We start from the raw sequence: 25,971 nt of genomic DNA on the forward strand, positions 1-25,971 counted from the left end.
CTTTATAATACATGTATGCCTACACATTGCACCACTATGACAGAGATGTGAGTCAATGTCTAAGGTCTAAGAAACAGGCTTTGTTTTGTTCTGTTCGTTTTCAGTCTGCCCAGGTGGAAAGTCCCTGATGCAGGTCTCTCCACTGAAACACTGCAGCCTGCTGCAAGGTCAATACAATATTAAAAAGCAATAATGCCGTTACATCGTAGTGGTAGGCCACCCTGAAACACCCATGTGCTGTTTCTTCCTCTTTATACCTCTCGAGCTGTTCGCTTCACTCACTTGGCTCATTGCTCTGAAGCTGTGGTTTAGGAAAACGGGACAACAGCAGCTTTTCCTCTGTTCTGCTCCGTATTTTTCCCTTCCACCTTCTCCGTCTCTCTCACACACACCCAAACACGCACGCACGCACACACGCACGCGCGCACACACACACACACATACACACACACACACACACACACACACACACACACACACACACACACACACACACACACACACACACAGGCTCTTTATCAGCCTTCGCTTGACACTTCAACCGGGAATTCTGGAATTTGGCTGCTGGTTTTCCATGGAAAACTTTAATGGAGAAAGCAGTGGTGCTTTGAACGTGCGATAGGAGAGTGTGATTTTACACCGCCAGACAAGCCAAGCATGTTCCGCTCTGTACAACATTTGTTCTACCGAGCAGACGCTGAATGGCTTTTCAGTATGGTAGGCAGGGTCAGGGAGAGGAGATGCACACGGGGCCAAACCTCAACTACAAGGCCACATTACAAGCCACACGTCTTACCTTACTGCCTCCATCATTCTTTCTTCTATCCGTCTGTTCCCACTGCTACTTGATCTGTGTTTTCTCACTGTTTTTCTGTCTTTTCTACATCTGTCTTTCACACCACCACTGCTTTTCCTCCTTTAAAGACAAGACATATTGTACATTAGCTTTATGGCTTTTAAATGCATATTATTACAGTTTGTCAAAAAGTTGGGACATTGTCTACATGATCTTTTGGAATCAGGGTTGTATTTGTTGATGTTATTTTGTCTCAGTGCCACTAGAGTTTTTAGAGTCCACAAATAATGAGTACTTGATGTATTATGTCTATTTACCTTGGTGAATGTTGCATAAAGGAATAGTTTGACTGGAAAATATGCTTATTCACCAAGCGTTAGATGAGAAGATCCTCTAAGTACAGAGCTAGATTCAGGATGCAGTTAGCTTAGCATAAATAAGTAACTACACCTGGCCTATGTTTGCCAAGAAATAGCAGGTAACTCGAAGTAAAACAATAAATCTCCTTTTTTACGTTACTGTTTTATAAAGGTTAAACCGATCAGCTTTTGGGGGGGATGTAAGTATTTTTGTAAGACTTGGACAGATCCAGACAAGCTGTTTGGTCCCTGCCTCTTGTCTTAAGAGTGATATAAATCCTCTTATCTTGGCAAAAAAGCAAATATGCACATTTCCCATGTCCCCAACACAGCAAAATAAGAAAAAAACTAACAGAAAACAGTATTTATGTGCGTATCTATATCTTGGGGGGCTTTCGATCATCATCGTCATTGGTGCTTTTTAAGACATTGTGAAAAAATCTTATTGCATCAGACTTGCAGGCAGTTATATAGACTACAAGAGTAATAGTGTTCCAAAAGGTCAATAAGAGAGTCAATGTGCAGCTCACGAGTCAACTAATCCATACAACACTTGTGACTCACTTCCTGCTATGCTGCATTCTGGGAAAATATGACCTTTCTTTAGACACATTTTGTTGAGTCTTGTACATGTACTTTTTCATGTGCAAGGGTTAAAGGGTCTATAATAACACTGTGCATTGACCTCTGTGTATTTCCATTGTCTCTTAGCACACAGTGAAGCATTTGGTTATTTACGTTTACTATGAGATAATTCTTAAGGTGGATTTTCCAGTTGCTACTGCTGACTAATCTAGATGTATACAGTTCTTTTAACAAGAACAAAGTAGACTGAACTTGTGTAATTTCTCTGCAGGGGATAGACTGTATATTAATCCTACTCATTTCCCTCATTTACACAAGACAGTTTCTTGTAGACATTAATCTGTCTGAAGCTCCCTAAGACCTGTTCCAAACCAAACTCTCCATTCAACTCCTGCCCACTGTTCAAACTAACAAATCCACATGCTCATCATCATCATTGCAATTATGGGAGAATTCAAATCAACCATCATTTTCTTTTGCAGAAGAAGAACAAAAAGGCACTGCTGTCTTCCACCATGCTTTAGTCTAATAATGATACTGCATGCAAGAACAACATGCTGCTGAAATTGCGGTTCAGACGGTGGGATGAGATGAAGGATGTTTTTCCGCCGGGTGGATTTCAAACCAAATTGTCCGGCTAGGTTCATGCAGTTGTTTGTTACGTCTGTGCCCACCAGACATCCGTGTTTAGGGTCTGCTGTACATGCAGCACATGCATGGAGCCAGACGATTGCTCTGAGCAATCATGCGGCTCCATGCTACAGAGGGAATTTGCAGAGAGAGAGAGGTGGAAAGATGAAAGGAGAGATTAATGAGGTGAGGGATATATTTCTGCTACCAGGGCGCTGTCCAGTGGAGGCAGACAGTGGAAGACACATATTCATCATTTTGTGGTGAGCAATGTGTCAACAGACACAAGGCTGCAGCTTGTTTGAACACCCACAAAGTTAAGAGAGGCTGGTAGCGAGTCAAAGGAATGACATGACAATATGTCTTTTATTTTATTTCTGCCAAAGTGCGCTTAACTTTCCCCTCCTCTGCTTAGTGGGGTAGGATGGAAGAGGAGGAGGAGGAGGAGGAGGAGGGGGTTGCAGGGTGCTACTGGGGAGCAAAATGAAAAGCATTCTGGTGGGTTTATCTGATTGAACACACATGCTCGTTAAGCAAGCAAGTGGCACTAAACACAAGCGGGCCGGTGGGAATGACCTGCTCTCATTAGCAAGCTTATAATGAGTGAGATAAGGATCTGAGATGGGGTTGGGAGGCTATGCTTAATACCCAGGACCCACAGCAAGTGTATATGTGTGTGTGTGTGTGTGTTCTTGTGTGTGTTTGTGTATGTGTATATGTGTTTGTGTGTGTGGCTTGTAGACCTCACAGCACAGCCTGGGAACATAAGCCGCTACACATGTTTGTACTATAAGTAAGCCATGTAATAAGATGACGGTTAACATGTATCTTTGTGTGTGAATGTGTGTGCATTTCTCTTCCTGCTCACATGTGTTTGTATGCCATGAGAACGCATCGGGTCACTGCACCTCCTGAAAAGTGGAGAAGTGGATGGAAAACAGAGATCAACTTAAAGGAGAAAATCCTGCTAATACCAACAGATGGACATTCAGACAGATGTAGGCGAGTCAGAAAAACACAAATTCATCAACAAGTTATTATAACTGCCCAACAGGGCGACATCAAATGGAATTTTTTTTAAAACCTCAAACACAGGCGCCATGTGTCTGCTTGTCCATCCATCCCTGTTCTCTCCACAACACTGCTTACCAATAGGGCTTTCACAAAATTATGGAAAACTTGCACACATTTCTGCTTGTGTTACAGCAGTGGTCTGTCAGCACCTGGTGACATCTCTCTGTTTGTTTAATATGTATTACTCATGTATTTTCATCCCAGCTCCAAGCCTCTCCTCCTAGTGGTGTTCTGATGATGTGCAACAGATGATGCGAGGTGATGGCGAGATAGAGATGGGCTCCAAAAGAAAACTTGGCCTTGTCTTTGTTAAAGAAAGAATTATATATTGTTGTTGTTATTTTAACTGTAATATTGGTAACAAATGTATAGTTTACACAGTTGCTGTACCTATTTAACGTGAGTATAGTTCTGTCAATGGCTGTCCAACCCCTCTGAACCCAAGCAATTTCAGGGCGTATTTTGCAGTCACATTTTATTGACTGCAGCCTAATTTTTCCCTGCAATATATAACTCCTGCACCTCTATGGAAACAGCACATTCATGGCTAAAAGTAGGGATAACTCAAAAATGTATTTTGTGCAGGAAAACACAGTTAAAATGCCAAAAATAATTAACAATTTACATTTTTATGACATTTAACCTCTCTTGTCCTCTCATCTGTGCTGTGTAAAAAGTGTGCATGACTGTCTCAAATAAGTAACTTATTTCATTTAATTTTATTAAGGATCCCCATTAGCTGATGCCATAGCAATCAGCTAGTCTTCCTGGGGTCCGTAACACATACAACATACAATACAATCACAATTAAGAACTATACAAAAACAAAAATATCAAGTAAAAACAACTTTAAGTTTCCTTTTAAAAACTGATTTACTGTAGATACAGCAGAGATACTGAGGCAGATTATGACTCCCCAGTTCACTATAAGGAGTGTTTTTTTACAGGATCTGGTTTGTGCAAACTGTTTATTTTTGGCTAAATTTTAAATGAGACCTGTGGAATAAAGTAATTTTGATGAAATACTATTTTATGGTTATTTGCCCTTACATAATCACACATGATCCCTTCAAATACCTTTGGAAATTTTGAAATCTGATGATAATTTCTGTTTTTACAGTTTCTGACTATAATAAATAGTGTAATTTTGGTGATTTTCAAAAAATAAACATGCCTTTCAAACCCACTGGTGGGTTGCGGGGTTCAGAGGGTTGAGTTGCTGGTATGAAGGTGTAAGCCAGAGAGACTGATCATGTAACATTATGAGAAGAAGGATGCTGCGTCCTCTTCCCCTGCTGCAGTCAGATGTCAGGGTTAAAGGATGGTTTACAGGAACTTAGGGAGTCTTGGCCTGGTACTCTGGAGCTGTGGTTTAGGAAAACGGGACAACAAGAGTCTTTCCTTTCTTTGCCCTTCTGTTTTTATTTTGTTTTTCAGATTTATTTTGTTCTTTCCTTTCTCTCTTGCTCTCTCACTCGGTCAAACTGTGGTTTGGAAAGGCATGTCTTCCCACCTTTGATTTAGCTTCTCTCTCCGCTCTTTGTTGGGGGTCTGTGCTGCTGAAGTCAGCAGAACTGCAGAAAAAGCCCTATGTCAGGCAGTCTTCAGTGTTGTAGTCTGCTCTGCAGGCGGAGGGAGGGACCTGCTATCTGACTCAAACAGGAAGGCATTTATATCCTCAACATGCCATGATCCTGGCACGGCCTTGCAAACACCACCATTCCTCTACGAGCAGGGCCAGTGGAAAGTCTGATCCCTTGACAGACCGGGAGATTGATTCCTTGCACATGGCACTGAACTTGTCAGTCGGTGCTGTTATCACAGACATATTTTACGTTGCACAAAACTCTACTTGTTGCCTGTCAGGTTTTTCCGAAAAGTATGTGTTTTCTTTCATCTGTCCTTTATTTTATGCTTTAACTAACTTCCATTTCTCTTCATCTTTGTCTCTTTAGGGACAGAAAGGTTACCCTGGTCCACCTGGACTCCCTGGAGAGCCCGTAAGTATCCCTCCATCCACCTTTTTCCCTTTTTCCCGACTTTGAGCCTATACAAATTAGTGGTCAACCGATACAGGTTTTTTTTTTTTTAAGATATTTTTTGGGCATTTGTAGCTTTTATTGACAGTACAGAGAGTGAAAGGGGGAGACAGAGGGGAAGACATGCAGGAAAGGGCTACGAGCCGGATTTGAACCCGGGCCACCCGCTCACGAGGGCAATGCCTCTGTGGTATGCGCTCTACCAGGTGTGCCACCGGGAACGCCCCCGATACAGGTTTTTTAAGGCCGATGCCGATCCTGATTATTTTGACATCAGTCTTAACCGATCCCCGATATGTGCTACCGATTTTTTTGGGCCTATTCTTGAAGCCGATATTGCCTTTTCTCCCACCATTTACATGATAAAAATGACACAATGATAAGAAATGTTACACAAGTCTCAATTTAAACAGAAAAAGAAACATTTATTAACAAAACAAACAAAACATATTAACAGTTGGATAGCAAACAATGTGTATGTTGTTATAGGCCTGGAGGTGGTGGCGCCTCACATGAGTCCACATATTTGATGTGTTTTTCTTTTTCCCGGTATCAGCTCCATGCTCACCAGCGAGTGGCAGAGCCTAGCCTGGTGTTGGCTCAGTGAAATAGGCTAATTGATCGGCAAACGCACGCACATATCGGCCAATGCCGACACAAGTAAAAAACGCAAATATCGGCCCGATATATCTTTAATATAAATGTTGTTCTCCAATGCTGTTATTCAAACTTCCATTAATTCTACACTTCAGTCTTGTCAAGATGATGTAATGTTATTGCCCTTGTCTCTTTCTTATATATATGTATAAAACATCCCTCTATCTAATGCACACCCCATTACCTGCACTCAATGCATTTGCCTTCCTGAGTGTCTTCATGTTTTGCTCTTTTGGATTCCACCATCAATTTGAGGCTCTTATCGATGTCTAATCCCTCATATTCTCATGTCTCAGCTCAGCCATCAACCACTTTGTCTGTGTGTGTGTGTCTGTGTGTGCACGAACCAAGCATGCCTGCAGTGTAGCCAGATTAGATTAGCCTGTTATGAAGCACTGGTGAGGACAGACATCTGGCCAAAGTTGCTACGCTGCAGCGATGCTCTCCAGGATATCAGAAAGCGATGCCAAAGAGAGAGAAAATAGAGAGAAGAGAAATGCGAACAAGCCAACTAGGCCAACAGTGACACACTCACGGCTATTACACTGCAGCTTTGGAAACAGTTTTCCTTTGTGTGACTTTCTTTCCCTGACAGTGTTCGGCCTTTCCTACAGCTTGTTACCTTGATACTATTTTAATCTTGCATTACATTTCTCTGTCCCTCTTTCTTTAAACTGGGGAATCTGTTCAATGAACTCTTTTATTCACTGCTACATGTGGGAGGAGACGTTTAAGTCCAGCCCAAAAGGACTATTTTAAGTATGGAGCATCCAGCCTCGTGTCCAGAGCTATTTTCAGTCAGGCTGGGTCATACTACTGTTGGTATTAAGGAAAGGCCTGAGTCATGGAAAGCACACTGGAACTTTTTCCTCATTGTCACATACTTTTAAGTAAGTCCCCGTTCTACGGATGACGTCACCAGCACAGGGAGTTCCCGCACTTACTCATCCTGGAGAAGGAGTACTCTTTCTCTCTCGCCATCATGTCCATCCACTGTGTCCGTCCTCAAACGCCCCCCTCTTTCCCACAGAGCTGCTGCTGATGTTGATCACGGCTTTAGCCTCGAGTCTGAATCACCGTAGCACCAGTGACAGAGTAATAAGCACAACTGTTTGGCAGTCTGGACTCTCCAGCTAGTGAGAGCAAAGGCCAGCTGGTGTGCATAAAGTGTTGATGACTCTTTGTTACTGTAATACGCCATGGGCCGTGCTCAGAGCCCCACTGAGAGATCCAAACCTCTCTTAGCCAAAGTCTTGTCTGGTTTTAACTGGCTGCATTATGCACTATATTTATCCAAGAGAGGGAATGGCAAGCAGTGCACATGGCTGCACGTCCGGAGTGTGTCAAAGGAAGTTATACATGAACACTTGTGCTGCACGAGTGTTATGCACACTCACACACACATAAACCAAACTCCTAATTAGCTTCTATGCACAGACCACAACTCATCAACTTCTAGGAGCAACCATGAGTCCTGATCCAACAGATATATTTATCATTCCTTAGGCAGGAATGGACGATATCCAGCGGTGGACTTTAAGTATTTTTAAAGTAACAGTTTGAAAATACATGCACTTTACTTAAGCATTATACTTATAATTCAGAGGCAAATCTTGTACCTATTTTGCCACTAAGTACATTTTATATTTAGAGTTTCTTAAAAAAATAAGATTTTATATCCAAAACATATGGTCATCTTAGTAAATATAATGCATTGTTGTTAAAAAAAAATGCAAAATGCAACTTACTGTTTGATGTCAGTCACATTTGGTTTGATGAATCATCATCTTTGACACTACATCTTGGCCTTTTTAAAAAAAATCTACAATTATATTCAGCTTTTTTTTCTGTATAATTGAATAAAAATAGACATCTTAGCCTTTTTTAACCCTCAGGCGCGCATAAAGTACAGTTAATGCTATATAAAATGTGATAAATATTAGTTATTTTTAGCAGGTAATTCAGTTAACATGTTGAGCTAAAAACAAAAATCCATTCCGTGCATCCCTAATCAATCATGATAATGTGAATGAATGATACTTTGGTGGTCATTTAACTGATAACGCTTGCATAACTGTAACCCATCTCCTCGACTCTGTCTCCCTCCGAAACTGTCTGCTACTGTGCAGAATGGCCTGCCTGTGTGTTTGGGTTACTGTAATTTTGATCACCCACCCACCTCTCTCCCTCACACATCTCACTCTCCATCTCTCCCCCTCTTCTCTCTCTCTCTCTCTCTCTCTCTCTCTCTCTCTCTCTCTCTCTCTCTCTCTCTCTCTCTGTCTTTCTCTCTCTTCCCTGCAGGGAGAGCAAGGTCCAGTCGGAAGCCCAGGTGCCAAAGGTTATCCTGGCAGGCAGGTGCAGTAAATCCTCTGCTGTGACTGGTACAGTTGTAGTCAGGGCCATAGTAAGGGCAGAGGGCGAAGGGGGATTAGGGCATGTTGAACAGCTGATTTGGAGGAAAATATTTGGGTAAATACTGTATTTAAAAAAACCTGAAATGGTCCAAGAGAACAACATCACAAGCTCCAGCCTTTAGAAATTACCATAAAGCTGAATGGATGCATTTATTTCAGCTGCTGTACTGGCATTTATTACTACCCTCTACAGTATGTGGGTTTACTGGCATCTTGTAAAAATATTGCATAAATATCAAATTAACTTAATTATTGAATATAATTTAACAATTGAACACCCTGGTAGTATTTATAATGTGTTTTATAGACTGTAAGTTGCAGTATTTTAATTATGATACACAATAACATACATATTCACAGTGTATCTGTGGGAAAAAATTAGTTGTTGAGCTGCTGAAGTAAAGTTCCTTTCTTTGTTTTTCAGGGTTTACCAGGGCCTATAGGACCATTGGGGCCTAAAGGCGTTCGGGTAAGTTAACCAAACGTCTTCCCTTCAAACGTGCTGCTCCAGTTAGATTTTATCAGCCTAAATGACTAACATTGGTGCTTTGACATGACCAGTGACTGTGTTTATAAGGAAGGCGGTCAGTCTGACAGCTTTCTGACACTTTTTATTATGCAATATTTATAGAAGCAGACTCAGTCAAAACACATAGACAGTTGTTTAATTAAAAGTTGCAAATTGTTGGTATTTATGCTGTAAACCTGTTGTTGCATGAGAACATGCATGTGCACGCAGATGCAACATCATCCAAAGTGCATACATGTTTAAAGGCATGCATGCACTTTGGTGCACCAGAATCCACCTCTGCACACATAAACAGCCACTATTAATAGTATGCTAAACTTAGGAGGATTTACTTGTAATGTAAACATTGTATTACTGTATACAGACACTTACTGAAAGACTGGCTGTTGATAAGCCTCTGCATACAAATGCACACCCATAGGGTACACAAACAAAGAAACACTCACAGACACAAACAGGGATTTTTATGTTGCGTTCCAATAAAGGTTCTTTATCAGCTCCCCTTGGCTGCTCCAAAGCCTCCCCTGCCCCCACTGGCTGGAATTTCCTGTTTAAGCTCCGTATGAGGCCCTGCTGTCTTAAGGAGGCATTCTAGTCCTCTCTCTCTCTCTCTCTCTCTCTCTCACTGAGCCACCTTCCCAAATATTCTGCACTCTCTTTTTGCAGCCATGTTGTGCGCACATCAACCAGCTCCTGTTCCTCCGGTGTTCTACTGTTGTGGTGTTTGTGCTTGTGTTCCTCTGTGCGTGTCTCCCCCCCTGCACCGACAGCTCAGTGTGATGTCCTGGCTATCTTCAGAGATCCCTGGCGTGAGGGTATGTGCCCTTGGACTACATCGTGGAAGCCAGCACCATGCAGTCCATGGGCATATACACTTGCCTCATGGCTTGGTTCTTCATAGAAGCACGCCCTATCCATGCTGGACCCTCGGCCCCTGAAACCCAACCCTAGAGGATGGGAGTTGCTGCTCTTCCTGCCACTTTTTTAGCGTCCAAATAATCACATCCCATATTCCTCCTCTCTCCTCTTTTTCCCTGTCTTCCTCTCCTCTCCTCTCCTCTCCTCTCCTCTCCTCTCCTCTCCTCTCCTCTCCTCTCCTCTCCTCTCCTGCAGGGTTTCATTGGAATCCCGGGGCTTTTTGGCCTGCCCGGGCCTGATGGCGAAAGAGTGAGTTCTTGTCAAATGTGTATTTTCTCTCAAGCACATTCAATAATCGCAAAAAATGTACAACTGAACGCAGCTATTTGGCCCTCTGAGATGAAAACAGTGCTTCTCTTGCCATTTCATTCAGCTGTCTTGTTGTTGTTATAATGCGGGGAACAGTCCCCAGCTGTCCGAGATGCTGCTGCATGAGGCTGTGTGGGAGTGTTGATGACTCATATGATAAAAGCCCCCTCTTAGAGCCTTTGAACTGCCTGAACTCATCAAGGCCTCCTCCTTCTGTACAGGCTCTAAAACATGAAGCGATTAGCCTACTTATGACATGCTCCAGGAGGTTGCGTCAGCACGGAGCAGGCTGTAATCAGGACCTCTGCAGCCAGCCAGTTAGCGAGTTCACTCATACCTTAGCTGCACATAACAGACGGTGTCTGCCTGTCTTCTCCCAGGAGAAACTGGTGTTTATTTTACATATATATGTACGAAATGGGGGCCTAAATCCTTTATAATAGGCTGGGAAAATAGTGGATAGGCTGCAGTCAGCTGTTCCTCACATCTGTTGAAGCAGCTTGCTGCTATGGCTTTTTAATTGTGTGTTTGGGCTTGAATCAGTTATGCCCAACAGTTATGATTTGGTTTCGATATGTTTTAGTTTTTTTTACATAATATCTGTTTTTTTTCTGTGTTTTTCTTTCTATCTTGAATCCTTTCCTTTTACCCCTTCTGCTTTGGTTTCTATTCCACCTCTGCTCTCTCTTATTTTGATTTCAGGGCATTCCCGGTGAACCAGGGAAGAGGGGCAAGATGGGTAGGCCGGTAAAGTTTTGTCTCAACATACTTTACAGATCATCTTTTCAAAGTGTGATGAATTGTGCTTTTCTGATTGTGAACGTATCATCTGTTATTGATTGAAGGATGAGACTGAGTGGGGAAGATGGTGAGAGATATCAAACAACAAATTCATTCCCCTATTTGGGTCATATCGAGAGCTTACACCTACTCTACACGTGAGAATTTATAAGGTCTGGATTTACGTCACTGTGTCGGCTCAGTATTTCCATGGCGGTTGGAAGGGTTAACTGCAGCCTGAATACATGTGGAGTCCCACCAGCCGCACGTCGGGGTCTTGGACGCAAAAAGAAAAAGGTTTTTGTTGGAATAAAGGGCTTTTTGGTCCCCCCCAGCATGGAACCAAGCCATTTGGAGGAAGCCGTCCGTTCTGTTGTGTGTGTCGGATAGTTTTCAAAGTCAGTTTGACAGTCTGTTACAAAAAGAGTGTGTAACCCCGAAACTCACTGCTGAGATCATTCTGCAGCTGTTGCTTATTGGCTTTCCAGTAAATAAAGCATTTATAGAACAGAAAGTTTGAACACACGCAAGGCAGTGTCAGCTTGGTGTGAGGTTTTGTGGACTGCACCGTATTCTGTAATTAGACAAATGTTTAGGAAGTAGCTCTGGATGTAAATTCACCATGTGTGAGGCTTCAGATCATGTGTTCACATCAGATTTTTGTGTTATGTGTGTGTGTTCTCCTCACTCAAACAGGACCTCACTCTAAGGGTCATGAGCTTATTCAGTTTTTAGAACAAAGACCATGTTAAAGGGATCGTCTGCATTATTTTGAAGTGGGCTTGTATAAAGTCCGTAGTACATAGCAATTGATTGTTGATGAGCAGCATAAGGTATTTTAGCCACCTAAAAAATCTGTTTAAGCGTATGTTATATTTAGAATATTTTCAGTGCATCACCTTGCCATCAGACAGCTCTTTCAGGGGACCTGAAGCCGTTCTATGCTATTGATGCTCTCTTTAAAACCACAAAACTCCATTGAAAAAAACATAAATTTTACCTTCCAGAACACAGTAGTTTCTGGTCTACCACAGCTTCAATTTGTTAGTTTGTTTGTGGTATTGTGTGACTTTGCTGAATCCAAACTGAGACTTTAAAATACCAAAGTCACACAATAACACAAACAAACTAACTGATCAAGGCAGCGGTAGACCAGCAACTCCTGTGTTCTGCAATGTGAAATTATTGTTTTTGTCAGAGGAGTATGGTGGCTTTGAGGAGACGGATGGATACAACGACTGTAGTTCCCAATTGAAAGGGCTGTTTGACTACAAGATAAAGCATTGTAAATATCCTAAATATAGCATAAACATAAACTGATATTGATTTTTTTTTTTTTTTTGGTGGCTAAAAATACATTTCATTGCTGCCCTCGCCCACAGCAGTGCATCTGTTAGTCTGCATCTGGTACTGGCACGCCAAGCTATCCCTTTAAGGCCATTTCAGTTTTGGCACAGGTCAGTATTCATATGGAAGTTGTGTCATCCCAGCTTGGTTTCTTCCTGCTCCAGGCACATCCTGGGTGATTTTATAACAGCCGCAGTGCTGCTTTTCAAGGCCAACAACAGATGACAGAGTATCACGATTCATAACACTGTTTATGCAGTTTCATACTAAACGGAAAAGCGTTTCAACATCAGAGTCCTGTAATTTTGATCATTTAAAACTCTGTAAAAGTCCATTTTAAGTGCTACAGCCCTTTATAACTGACCTCTAAACGCAATGGAAAACACACACAGATCATCATTTGATTTCAGTGCTCCTGCATGGAAAATGGAAAGCTAGGACACTTACAAGATCCCTGAGAGATCATCCCTCTCCTCCCTGACGGAGGACAAAGAACAGAAGAAGCACCTGAAGAGCAGCCAGACATTTTAATGGCCGTAACCACAGCGCTTCTTGTGCTCTGTCGAGGAAACACACACACAATCAGTACGCCATCTACCAAAGAGCGATGTGGGAATAGATATATCTAAAACACTGGAGCGCCTAAAAAGTTTCCGAAGTGCATCGCCAAGACCTCTGCATTTCAACTTAACTTTTTTTTTTCTCTGTTTAGGGTTTAGCTTTGTTTGTCTTTTTGAGGTTGTCTTTATCGGCTCATCAGATGCAGTTTGTATCTGACAGTGAGTGCTGCTGCTGCTGCTGCAGGGTTCTCTGACATCATGTAAAAAGCCTCATGCGACTCTCATCAAAGGCTTTTTTTTAAAGTGCTGTACTTGGCAAAGCTACGTTTCCCACATTTGTCCTTAGTTTGTACGGCAGCGGTGACAGCTGTATGATTCATACTTTGGGTCGGTGTCATGCTTCATAGATTTCTGTTGCACTTGTGCTTCCCCCTGCGTGCACAACCTCTTCGAACCATAAATCGGCCCCATGCAGTCTTTTTGGGCTAGATTCTAAATGTCATCCAGAAAGTATATGAAAGGAGCTTTTTGTTACCAATACAGCATTCAGTGCAGTTATGTTTCGCCTCATTGACTTGATGCGATGTGTAAGTAGATTGAAGGATACTTGAATATGAAGTCCAACTTAGACCAGACTGGTTTTCTTAAAAACAAACATATACAAAGAGGTACATTTAGTCAGCAGATTCTATTTCTAAAGCGAGTCGCAGATTAAAATAAATATACATGCCGTATATCTAAAACATCTCTGCTATTACAGAAATAACTGCCATTTACTGGAGGTATCTGCAGTAATTTGCATTTTGGAACAATGTGTGGAGGCCACAGCAGCAGCACCTAGTCATTACCAGTGTGTCTGGATGGTAGGTTTTTAAGATGCGTTGGCGCTCGCAGATGTGGTTTGTCTTTGCAGCAGCAACTGTTAGCGTAACTCAGATTAGCATCCCGTTTACTGCTAAATGGACGGAGTAATGACTTGGCTCTGTTGCTGCTTTTAGAAAGTGTACTCAGCCTGAGTACAGTTGGCAGCCCACACCCTCCAGCTGATAGCTTTAATGTATATAATGGGGCAATTATGCTCTTATTTTGTACATATTTCAGATTACTTTATGTCTAATGTTACGTTTGACTCAAATTGTTATAATTGCTGTGCAATTACAGTAGCAGCACTCTCTGTGTTTGTGAAAACATGCTGTATATTTGACTCCACGGTTAAAGACATAATGATTTCGTTTGTGATGCTGACGGTGCATAATTTAAACGCACCCGCCACCAATAAAAAACACATTTTTGTCATATTTTACAGCAAGTTTCTTTAATTCTGTAATTGTGGGGTGTGATTTCTATTATTGTAGCAGTTTGTGCACAATCAGTGAAATTAGCATTGCATTTAACTATGTTAACTGTATATTAAACCACAATATTGTATGTATAAACAATAGATTTAATTACTGTTTTATGTGATTTATGCTCTTTGGAGATTTACAGCATCTTTTAGATCATTGTTTTGGTTTTCTCGTCCATAACTGTACTTTTTTATTTGACTCTCGGTGCCCCCATAGTTTTGTTTTCAGATGCAGCAGGCAGAATTTTTTTTAACAAAAACAACTTGTCAAAAAAGAACTGTATAGTAGCTTCCCAGCATCAAACAGCAGAGCAACAAAGTTAGCAACTAGCTAGTGAACAAATTGTGCATTTAGCAGCTAAAGAGCAAACATAGCTGAAAAGGTGAATAGAAACACGACTCCAAATGAAAGCTTATGTTGTTCTGTATCTGCTGAGTGTATAAATAAGCAGTTGTTTGCTAACAAATTGGCAAAAAATAAGATATCACAGGTGAAAGTACTTATATAGCGCAACAGGACGCTTTGAATTTAATGGATGTTTGAGGTTTGATTGTCATTGTTTCTGTGCAGCCGAACATAAAAGCTTCTCTCTCTGTCCTCAGGGGTTTCCAGGGGACTTTGGCGAGAGAGGACCACCTGGACCAGATGGAGAACCAGTATGTCACACACAAACAGTCACACACACACCTAAATGTATAACCAATCCACATGCTCACACATACAAACACACAGCCCTCCCACACATACACACACACAAACTGAGAGCAGTGGTTTCACTCACACACATACACACACTCACACACACACACACACACACACACACACACACACAAAAACACATCCACCCTTGCTGTTTTAGTACTGACATTTTGGCAGTGCGGGCGAGTAAATCACCTGGCAGTCCAGCAGTGTGCCTCTGCTTTTCTCCTTTTTATTTGAAGTTAGTTTTTTGCTCCGGACAAGTTTTACTGCTGTATTTAATTTCATCCCATCCCGATAATTTTACTTGGCAGTCGTTTTCAAGAACCTGCAGCATAAAGGGGGGGACCAGTGAGCTGGCTCGGCTTTCTAACCTTTTCCATTCAGCAAATGTAAACTGGCCACCAACACACACATGCAGTGTTATTAGGAGGCGATATCCAAGAATAGTAAATGATGTAATAGCATGTTGTTCAGAGTAATTGTTCCCACGTCAGTAACAACAGGTCAGCAAATATTGCTCCGTCTGTTGCATGTCTGTGTCCACATGTTAGACATCAACATTTCATCTGAGCATTTCCACTTCTTCTGCATATTGTCATTCTGACAAATGTAGCACTTCATCAGTCAGAGTGATAAACTCTAAAAGGAAAACATAAACACATCAGCAAGTTGCTCTTTAACACTCTCATAAACATAAAGAGCATTCATGTTGTAAAGAAAGAGTTCTCTCACAAATCCCTGACTCTGTCAGTCCTGCTGCTTTTCTTTTCCCTGTGAGTAAGGCCTCATCCTCCAGAGTGTGAATTATGCATCACACACATTAGTTGTTAGCATATATTTTTGAATAATCTGTACAAAGTGTTTATGAAATCCAAGGTGACATATTCTGCTTTGCATATTTCCACCCCATTTGAGGAAAAGAACGTTTTGTGCTTTTTACTTTTCCTGCAAAGTCTTTAATGTCTCTTTTATTTTTATTTTATTTTATTTATTTTTTTAGCTCTGTGAAGCTCTATTTAGACAGAGCATTGGTTTGAGCTAAATGCTAACATGCTGATGTTTAGCAAGCAGATCTTTACCATGTTAACCCTCTTAGATTAGTGTGTTACCATACTAACTTTTGGTAATTAGAAGCGAACAGAAAGTACAGCTCAGGCTTATGGGAAAGTCATTAGTTTTGCAGGTATTTGACAGAGGTGGGACCAAGTCTTTGTTTTGCAATCAAATAGTAAGTCTCAAGTCTTCACCCAAGCCCCAAGTCCTAGACTTCGAGTTTCAGATACAAAACAAGTCTATAATGAGCTTTTCACCAAAATATATTGGAATTTTATCAAGAGAGTTACAGTATATTATATATATATATATATATATATATATATATATATATATATATATATATATATATATATATATATATATTTTTTTTTTTTTTTTTTTTATATATATATAAATGATTTTCAAAACTCATGGTTCTCTCCCGCAACTTCATTGGATGCTGTCTGATCGCTTCAAACAAAATAGATCAGGAAAATTAAGTCATGACTTTCTAGGAATGAATAGCTTTAGTTGATTCAAGATTGGTGACACACATCTTAATAACATACTTTTTAGTTAATGAAAGTTTTAAGCATTTTAAAGCCAAAACACTTAAGTCCAGGTGAAATCATGATTCATTTAATATAAATCCAAATCGAGTTGCAAGTCCTTTTTGTCCAAATTTGTGACTTGAGTCTCACTTAATCCACATCTTTGTTTTTTAGTTAATACCAATATTGATTATGCTAAATAAAGCGTAGGGGGGTCAAAAAATGTAAAGAAAAAGTTGGGAGTCACAAGAGTTCATTGTCTTGAAAGTATAAATGAAATATTTCACTGGATAGGTAAGAACTTTGACCAACTGGTGGCGATAGTGGAAAAGTCAGGGACTCACTGAATTTATTAGGATTCATCCTCTGAGGACCACAAATGCCTGTATGAAATTCTAGCGGAGGGAGAACGAACCTGCAGATTTAAAAAAGCACAGTGGGGCGATGGGCTCACATCCCCCTCCAGACACACACACACACACACACACACACACACACACACAGCCCTCTCTCATAAGCCTTGATGAACACTGAGCCACTCTTCTGAGCATGTTTGTTTTAAAAAGAGCCAATAACCCCAGAAACTTGCTCCTTCTCCCTCTCCCTTCATCTCCCTGACTCTCTCTCTCTCCTCCTCCTCTCTGACTAGGGTGAGCTGGGAGCCCCCGGTCCAAACGGAGTTCTTGGACTTATTGTGAGTAGCAGTTTGTGTGTATGTTTCTGTGTCCTCTCCTCAGTCTAAACATCCTATTTTATCTCAGACATGTACCTCCGGAATACATAGCTGTAAAGGGCTGTATTTAAATGAAACAGAAGATGTCTGCTTAATTGAAAAAACTCAATTAGCTCTCATTATCATTTACACTGCCAGGGAATCAACCACTCTCTGTAGGTTCTTAACCACTGTAAACATATCTAAAATTGTGAAAGCGAATGGTTTTTTGGCATCCAAGACGGAAGTTTTTTCTCGCCATAATTGTAAAGCCTGAATTATGTGTTTTGTCCCTCCCACTTCCTCTCATAACAAACATGACAGTGATCAGGCAAACAGACCTTAACGAGGCATCTTGTTTTCCTCTTGAATCTGTCTCTTATTAACTATTTTTGAACAGGAACTCCCCCCCTGCCCACCCATCACCTTGCCCTCCATGCCTGCTCAGCCCGACAGCCACATAATTGTGTCTGATTATAACGTCTCCCTGGTTTCTCTTGTCGTGTCCCGTCTTCATCCGTCGCTGCCGCTCCTCCCGGTCTATTCTAGGCCACCAGTGGTGGTAGTAGGCCTGTAATTGGAGGACTCTCTGATTACAGCTCTGCTCTGAGCTCCGTGTCCTCTGCATCCATCTGACCCTGCAGTATACTGTACAGTACACACCAGCAGCACTGAGCTGCACTTCAAAGATATAAATATACAAACACCCTTCTCTGGGGACTGCAGGTCTCAACCCTGGGTGAAGGCAGGACACTGGTGAAGAAGAGAAAGTGTTGAGAGGGCCTTCCTGAGTAGCAGTAGCACTTTATTTCATTCCTCATATGTTGAAATGTCTTTCTCTCTCCATACTTTGGAGTTCTGCAGCTCCAGTGGCATTTTCAGATATTTTACCCACTCCATCATCCTCTTATCATGCTTTGAAACGATGGAGGTTGAAAGGCTGATCTGCTGGCCAGAGTTGAACCTGGGCGCCCGCTGTGGAAAGCATTCATGAAAAAACCTGAAGAAATCTAAATTCAATTAAACACACAAGAGAGTATACGATATTGTATTTCTTCATGCATTTCTGCAATTTGGACAGATGAACATCAGTAAGGTGGCAGATACTGTTGTTTTTCCAAGGCACATCACTCCAGTTGATTATTGAATACAACATTTTATTATCACTAATTAGAATGCATTCGATTTTTCAGATTATTAGACAGTGAAATGTATTGTATTTCTTCATGCATTTCTGCAATTTGGACAGGTAAGCAGGAAATATGTGGTTGATAAGGACAGAAAAATAAACGTTTTTAACCTTCCAGCCCATAGCACAAAATTAAAGATATAATATGTAACTTTTCTGCAGTAAAATGTCGAAAAACAAACAGACCTATGCTATATATTTTGTTGAGCTGTTGAATTTTTTCCAACAATTTTCAAACCTAGAGTAATATGTAACTTTAATCAAGTTAAAGCTCCTTTTAATTTGGTCGCCTGTCACTGGCATCATTAATTGACTCTTTATCCACTTTTAATCCACATTTTTATGATACACTTTTTTGATCTTGGCCGTTTTTAACTATATTTTAACCAGATGAAGGATTATAGTTTTTGGGCCTCTTGATCTTCAGTTTTTGAGGTAACAAGCCGAGCAAACGTTAGCAGCAGCTCAGCTCACAACCCCTCCAAGATGTCCTGTGTCCACCGCACAGCATTGGAAAAACACAGATTTTTAGCATGAAACTGCTTTCCTTAGTGTTCTTAATGATTTTAATCACTGAGCCATTTGTTTTTAAGAGGAGGAGACTTTTGGGGGGTAATTCAGCTCCCAGTAAAACCTTCCTGAACAATGAAAAGTGAAGGAATTCTAACCGGGAGAAGAAATGGTGATGAAGACGACTCCCATGATCCCACGCTTCTTCACACATCACCCAAGTCTTTTGTTATTGTTTTGATTGAGAGAAAATTACATATTGGGCTTTTAGAGACTTGTTGTGAGGGACACTTTTGCAGTAACTAAGTCAACAACATCTTCTGTCACACATGCAGATACTACAGTTTTCACAGAGCGTTAAAAATATGACACTCTGAGCCAAGGCCACCCTGTAGGTCTTTGCAAGCGGAAAAATGCAGCGCAGCAGAGAATGAAAATAAGATAACTACTAGCAGCCTGTGATGCTGCGAAAATATGGCCTCTCTTCCTCTCTCACACTGACAAGAACGCAGATAATGAAGTCTTTAATCAATCTGCATAATTACTCTTCACTGAATGGAATGCAACCCAGTTCTCCCTTGTCATCAACACTGCAGTCTTGTCTTTCTTCTGCTTGGGCCGTGAATCCCACTGCTGGTTCCTTTTCCAGTGTTGGAACAGATGATACCTCGAGCATTTATTCGTTACATCCCTATCATTTAATCAGGCTTTAAAGATGAAACACAATCTTTGCTTCAGAACGGCAAGATATCGCCTTCATCTCTCGAGTTTGGTCGTATATTATCATCCATTGTTCTGTGTGATGGCTGCATTATGGATAATCTGGAAGCAAGACAATGAGGCTTATTCTTATGTTCAATGCATGCCAAAGTAAACTCAACCCGATCCATTGTGCATGTGTATGTGTGTGTGTTAAATGAACGTCAGGGGTATGATACATGTGTTTTCTTTGTGAGTGATTTATCACTAAATCTGAATTTCTTATTTGTCCCTTTTTCTGGCTGCAGGGTGATATGGGACCTGTGGGAGAGATGGGCCTTCCAGGACCTAATGGGCTGAAGGTAATCACCCACACACACACATGGAAACTGTTCCCTTTACTGTCTTAACTTGTATTGTCTGTGCGCTGTGTTTTAGTTATGTTTTGTGTTATATAATTTAAGAGATTGCTGGAGTTTGGTGAGTTTAGGCAGCTTATGTTCTCATGAGCGTGACTTTAAGGTGAGGTTTAGTTTCAGGGTCTCTTTCTAACCCATCTGTTGGTGCTTGTTCCAGGGGGTGCCCGGAAATCCAGGAGAACCAGGACTGAAAGGTGATAAGGTGATCTGAATATTCCTGTTATTGGCCTGTGTTTGAGCAGCATGTGATGGATATGTATTCCTCTGCATCCTTCTGTAGTCAACCTTGAAACATAGAGCATGCTTTTATTATGTCCCACCTTCAACCACTCAGATACAATTTATGATGATGTTTTTACTCTTGTAAAGCATGCCATTTGACCAGTTTTTCTAATTTCCATCAACAGTCTTTTTATGGTATTGCTATGAAATCTATTGTGTGATATGTTTCTTCTTTTGGTGCTCAGCAAGGGGTCCTTCTGTTTGTTAATCTTTTGACATTTTGGGAAACACTTTTGGTTGATATATTGTCAGATGAGAACTTGAACTTGAATTATCTGTCCATTCACTATGAAATTGGAGCAGGGAGACAGTTAGCATAGCTTAGCATAATGACTGTGTTACAAAAAGGACACACACAAAAATATCAAGATGTCCTACTGCATCTAGTCATAGCATACTTTTGGGCTATTTTGACCCACAATCCTCCTGTGCATCATATACAGTATGAGCAAGACTATGACTAAGTCGTATGATCAGTTGTTTCCATGTTACATGCAACAGTATGTAAGGGCAGCCGCAGTATGTAATAAATGTACAGACCCTGGTGCAACCCACAGTGTCTGGCAACCTTCATTTTTAGTGCAAATTTACCAAACAAGACATGAAGTGATTAATAATGAGTTGGTACGCCGATTTTTTTAACCTTTGACCAGACAAAAGCTATCTGTTTCACCCTGTTTTCAGTCTTTATGTTAAGCTTTTGGCTCCAGCTATTTACTGTACAAACAAGTATTTTCATTGAACTCACTGAGTATTTCACAAATGTTAAATTATTCCTTTTAGTTTAAGTTTAAATATGCTGTACAAGAACAAGAAATAAGAACATTTTATTGACATAAGAACATTTTTTTTTGCTTGTCTGAGATATTTAGACAGGAGGAATCAATAAGGACAGTATTAGGAACACAGATTTGAGCCAAGGCCAGCAGTAAAACTTGATGTTTCCCCTCCTAAGACACATGTGCATTTCAATAACTGATCCTGGAGGAGGTAAACGCTTAAATGACCTTCTCCAGACTTAAAAATGACAAAAGAGTAGTGCTGTACCAGAGTTGAATAAAACATGATTGCACCACTTTCGAGCTTCAAGAACACACCAACATTATGCACTCTATATTTGTAAAGAGGCTCCTCAGATCAGAGATAAAATAATGAATTATCTGTAATGAACTCTGGCTTATTCTACAAGACATGTGGGTGTACAGGATGGAGTAATTGCCATCGCTGCCTTTCATAAGACAGACTGACACCACATGAATAACTTGGCAACTGCAGCGAACTAGACTCAACTGTGTGAATCATGATAATGTACAGAGAAGTAATTAGTATTGTCTGTTGAAAAAGCTGAATGTGATTGACGAAAGAAGGACGTTACAATTCCCCCTAATGTTCTTCGTTTTTCTTTCTTTCTGCCCCTACCTCATCCGTCTTCCTGTCCGTCTCCTCTCTGTTAGGGTGATGTCGGGATTCCTGGAGAGCAAGGGGAACTTGGGTACAAAGGAGACAAGGTAGCTCACCTCTGCAACACATGAATATGTCATAAATGTCACAAACACACAGTCTTTATCCCTTAATGATGCATCCAAGTACACAGGCTCTGTTGCAGAACTGTGCCTTTGCAAAAATGACTTAGCTAGATGTGTGCTGTCTAGTTTATGGAAATTCTTATTTAACCGTCCTCATTTGTCTGTGTGTGTAAGCGTAATCTAACCCTTTTAACGTCATAGATCAGAGTGGTCCCAGGAGATAACAGACATCCTGAGCAGAATCATGCATGTCTAATGTTTTGTAATTCCCCAGAAGAGAAATCAGGGTTCTTCTCTTTGCTTCTGAATACTGTTTGACTGTCTGAATTTTTGTGTGTTGTGTTTGGCTTGGACAGGGCATCCAGGGGGGTCCAGGGTTACCAGGCATCCGTGGGAAACCAGGACCACAGGTAAAATGCTAAAGTGTGGGCGTCATGTAATGGATTTTAGGATCAACAGCACTCTCATATTTGTCCTTTCAGTATAAAGCTACAGCTTAGCTTAGCATAAAAAACAGAAACAAAGGGATAAAGGTAGCCTGGCTCCTCCCAGAGGTATTAAAATCCTCCAACCAGCACCTCTAACGGTCCACAGGCTGTAGTCGTATATAGAATGGACAGATATGCAAGCAGTAATGATCTTCTGTTCTAATTTTCTGCAAGAAGGTGAATAAATGTATTTCCATTAAAGGTCCAGTGAGTAAGTTTTAGGGGGATCTATTTGCACTGGCTCAAGAGAGGGCATTGTGCATTTTATGTCACCCTTGATCGCCCCCTAGTGGCTGGCTGTAGTATAGGTCACAAACCCCACCATCTCCATGTTAGCAAAACTGAAAAATTAAAGTACACAGAAAAACAACTTTTTAAAGATGGTTTCTGTCATTTTAGGTAGTTCTGAACACATGGATGTATTTTAAAGAGACTATTTTGTCATATATGTCATATGTCATATAGTATCGTTTTAATTAGGAATTTAATGCTATAAAACAAGGGCGTAACATCATGACTGTCAACTGTGATTGACTCGCGATTAGTCAGGCGGGTGTATGGGAGCGACCTCAATACTGCGACTCCACTGCTCAGCTACTACTGTGCAGACTCTGGTGCCAAATGATGTCACAAATGCAAGATGCCAGCAACCGTAGCCGGGATATTTTAGCTTTACTTTGGTACAGTGAGAGGAAGTGGAGACGTTTCTCATGTTCTCATGTGTCTTTGTCACAGGGCAAGCTAGGAGAGAGAGGGCCTACTGGTGCATCTGGACCGCCAGGCCCAGAGGTGTGTATTTACTCTAATGCACTGAATGTGTCTGTATTTCACACAGACAATAGAAAAGTTTTTTTCTTTATTTTTAATTGATCTTGACAGGGTTTCCCTGGTGACATGGGACCACCGGGTGAGAACGGCCTTGAAGGACCAAAGGTGAGCAGAACCATCATGTTGGCTGAGTAGTTGATCAGCTTGTGTATGTTTTAAAACATAAAACAGAACAAGACAAAAAGTATGCAGTTATGATAGCAGCTCTGTGAGGTTTAAACATCCTCACAGTGACAATGCTAGCATGTGATGTTTAGCAGGTCTAATATTTACCATTTTCACCCTCTTAGTTTAGTTTGTTAGTGTCCCTATTACCACAATATGCAAAGTACAGCTCAGCCTGTTGGCAATGCCATTAATCTTGCAGGAATTTGGTCATAAACCAAAGTAAATTCATATTTAAAGGTACAAAATGTCATGACAGGTGTCATGACATTTTGTTGAGATATTTCAATCTGAACCAACTGACCGACTCATGGATAAAACATCTGTGTAAATACCACATTTACCTTTACACATTAGCATTCATTTCACTGCTTTTTATCCATCCAGGGAAAACTGGGGGCCAGAGGTTTACCGGGGCCACGAGGGGTGCCTGGCTTGGAGGTAAGACTTTCAGACGCCGCCCACATCCAAACGACCCCAAAGCGCCAAAAGGCGTTAAAGGTTTTATGGCACAAGACTTGTCTTTGCTGAGCCGCTGCTTTATGTCCCCAAACATAATTCACGCTAAGATCAATATCATCTGTTTCCAGGGAGATGAGGGCCCGATCGGACCACCAGGACCAACAGGACTGGAGGTGAGTTATAAGATAAACACCTGGTGTTGCCTGGCTGGTGAAACAGGGCTCGGTGTTACTATTATAGCATGTGAGAACATAACATTCATGTGTGTTCAGTCATGGAGAAACTTGAAGACTGTGTGAGCACGCATGTACATTTTGCATGCTTGTTTAAACTGCTTAAACTGACATTCAAACCATCTATCGTGCCCATAATATGGTTTCATTCCATATCCTTTGTATATCTGGGGTAAACAAATCAAAGAGAAAGACAGGAAGGGACAGAGATATCACTGAGTGAATGGAAACTTAGCTGCAGTGTGTGGCTAAATATGTTTGCAGAACAAAAAACTAATTCACAGAGTTGCAGTTACCTTAACAATGGAAAAGGCATTGAATGCATCATATCAACCCACTGCAATCCGTTTATCGCTTACTTTATATTACAAGTTGCTTGCTTTTATTCTCAGCTGCCGATACAAAATGCAGTTTAATTTAACTGCTATTTTCAATTGTGCATCCCAAAGTTTGTTGCACTAAAGAAAAAGTCAACACGACTTTTATTAGAGGTGATAAAATCAGGTCATCATTATGGATTTTCCTTGGTTTATATTGGAGGGCCACTGTAGATATATGTATGGTTTGGAGTTTTATGGAGGCTGTTATAGCTCCACTCTCACAATGAAGGACTGCATGCAATCCATATGCTCGGCCACCAGGGGGTGATAACTGCCATCACCATGTTTATAGGTGGGAAGATTTATAGCTGCCATAAAGTGCTCGAGGATGTTAATGGGTCACTGCAGGAATAAAACATTTGTTTGACTTTTTTTTCTCAAATGCTTCACTGAATCACAAAGAAAATTGCAATTATAGATATTTTAACCTTTCCCTTCTAACCTTTTTTTTCACTATATCAAATCCTGCCTGTTTTTCTTCATCAGTTCACTTCTTCCTACTCACAGCCACCCTGTACTTTATTTCACTCTCGCCCCCTCCACACTCCCACTGTCTCCAACCCACTCATTGTCTCGTTTTCTAGCCCTCTCCTCTCCTCCATCCAACGGGAAGTGGTGTATGACTCCTTCAGGAGCTGTGATTGATCTCTGGCCAGGTGCCACAGGTCCTCCTCATCCTCCTCCTCCTCCTCCTCCTCAGCCAGCTGTCTTTTAGCTTCCCTGCTCTGCTCAGAGTGACAACCCTCTCTTTACCATCTACCTCACCTTCTTTTCATCCCTCTCTTGATGCAACTTCTGCTCTTTCTCTGAGTATTTCTTTGGTTAATGTCAGACATAAATCTAAATCAGGTGATAACAAGTCGCAAATCCTGGACGGCTCATATTAATTCTCATGTTACGACAAGATTCAGCGTTTACTGTGTGCTTCTGAGTGAAATACAGTGTTAGCCTGTACGGTCTTGTGAAAGCTGCCAACCTCTCTGGAGTCAAACTTTGGAATTGTTGAGTCACTCCACAGTCTTTAGGAGTTTGGCTTGGACAACTCTGACCCGGAGTTATTGCTGGTAAAAAAGCACTTAGCCCCCCTCTTAACCCCGAGAATTACTGTCTGTGCGAGAGGAACATAACAGTTGCTGAACACTTTAACAGCTTGCCAAAATGTACTGTCAGCATTACCTGTACACGCCATTGCATGTTTCAGCAGCATGCAGCTGTGGACTGCTTCACTGATCTCTACTCAAACTGTTGTCTCACAGGAAGCAGATCCTTAATATTCATGAATTTGTGATTAATGTTAATGATGCATTAACAGGAAAATGTACATCAGTAATTCACTATTCATCATTGTGCTTTTCAGGGAAGAATGGGCAGAAAAGGGTTTCCTGGAAAGGTTGGGCCTGAGGGAGTTAAGGTAAATAAAGTTAATAGTTACTCAGAATATTAA

At 41.1% G+C, this 25,971-nt stretch overlaps 1 protein-coding gene across 1 annotated transcript in view; it reads left to right on the forward strand.

Annotated features, from left to right (window-relative positions):
• Nucleotides 1–25,971, forward strand: part of col27a1a (collagen, type XXVII, alpha 1a) — an 88,549-nt gene that overhangs the window by 32,354 nt on the left and 30,224 nt on the right. Inside the window, exons 8-23 of the mRNA XM_059358635.1 lie at nucleotides 5,400–5,444; nucleotides 8,445–8,498; nucleotides 8,982–9,026; nucleotides 10,200–10,253; nucleotides 11,016–11,060; nucleotides 14,949–15,002; nucleotides 17,284–17,328; nucleotides 20,053–20,106; nucleotides 20,321–20,365; nucleotides 21,900–21,953; nucleotides 22,328–22,381; nucleotides 23,195–23,248; nucleotides 23,339–23,392; nucleotides 23,840–23,893; nucleotides 24,043–24,087; nucleotides 25,885–25,938. Of these exons, the coding sequence (XP_059214618.1) occupies nucleotides 5,400–5,444; nucleotides 8,445–8,498; nucleotides 8,982–9,026; nucleotides 10,200–10,253; nucleotides 11,016–11,060; nucleotides 14,949–15,002; nucleotides 17,284–17,328; nucleotides 20,053–20,106; nucleotides 20,321–20,365; nucleotides 21,900–21,953; nucleotides 22,328–22,381; nucleotides 23,195–23,248; nucleotides 23,339–23,392; nucleotides 23,840–23,893; nucleotides 24,043–24,087; nucleotides 25,885–25,938 (810 nt within the window). The remainder of the gene's footprint in view (nucleotides 1–5,399; nucleotides 5,445–8,444; nucleotides 8,499–8,981; nucleotides 9,027–10,199; nucleotides 10,254–11,015; nucleotides 11,061–14,948; nucleotides 15,003–17,283; nucleotides 17,329–20,052; nucleotides 20,107–20,320; nucleotides 20,366–21,899; nucleotides 21,954–22,327; nucleotides 22,382–23,194; nucleotides 23,249–23,338; nucleotides 23,393–23,839; nucleotides 23,894–24,042; nucleotides 24,088–25,884; nucleotides 25,939–25,971) is intronic.

This window comes from Centropristis striata, chromosome 19, assembly GCF_030273125.1.
Source record: "Centropristis striata isolate RG_2023a ecotype Rhode Island chromosome 19, C.striata_1.0, whole genome shotgun sequence".
Taxonomy (NCBI): domain Eukaryota; kingdom Metazoa; phylum Chordata; class Actinopteri; order Perciformes; family Serranidae; genus Centropristis; species Centropristis striata.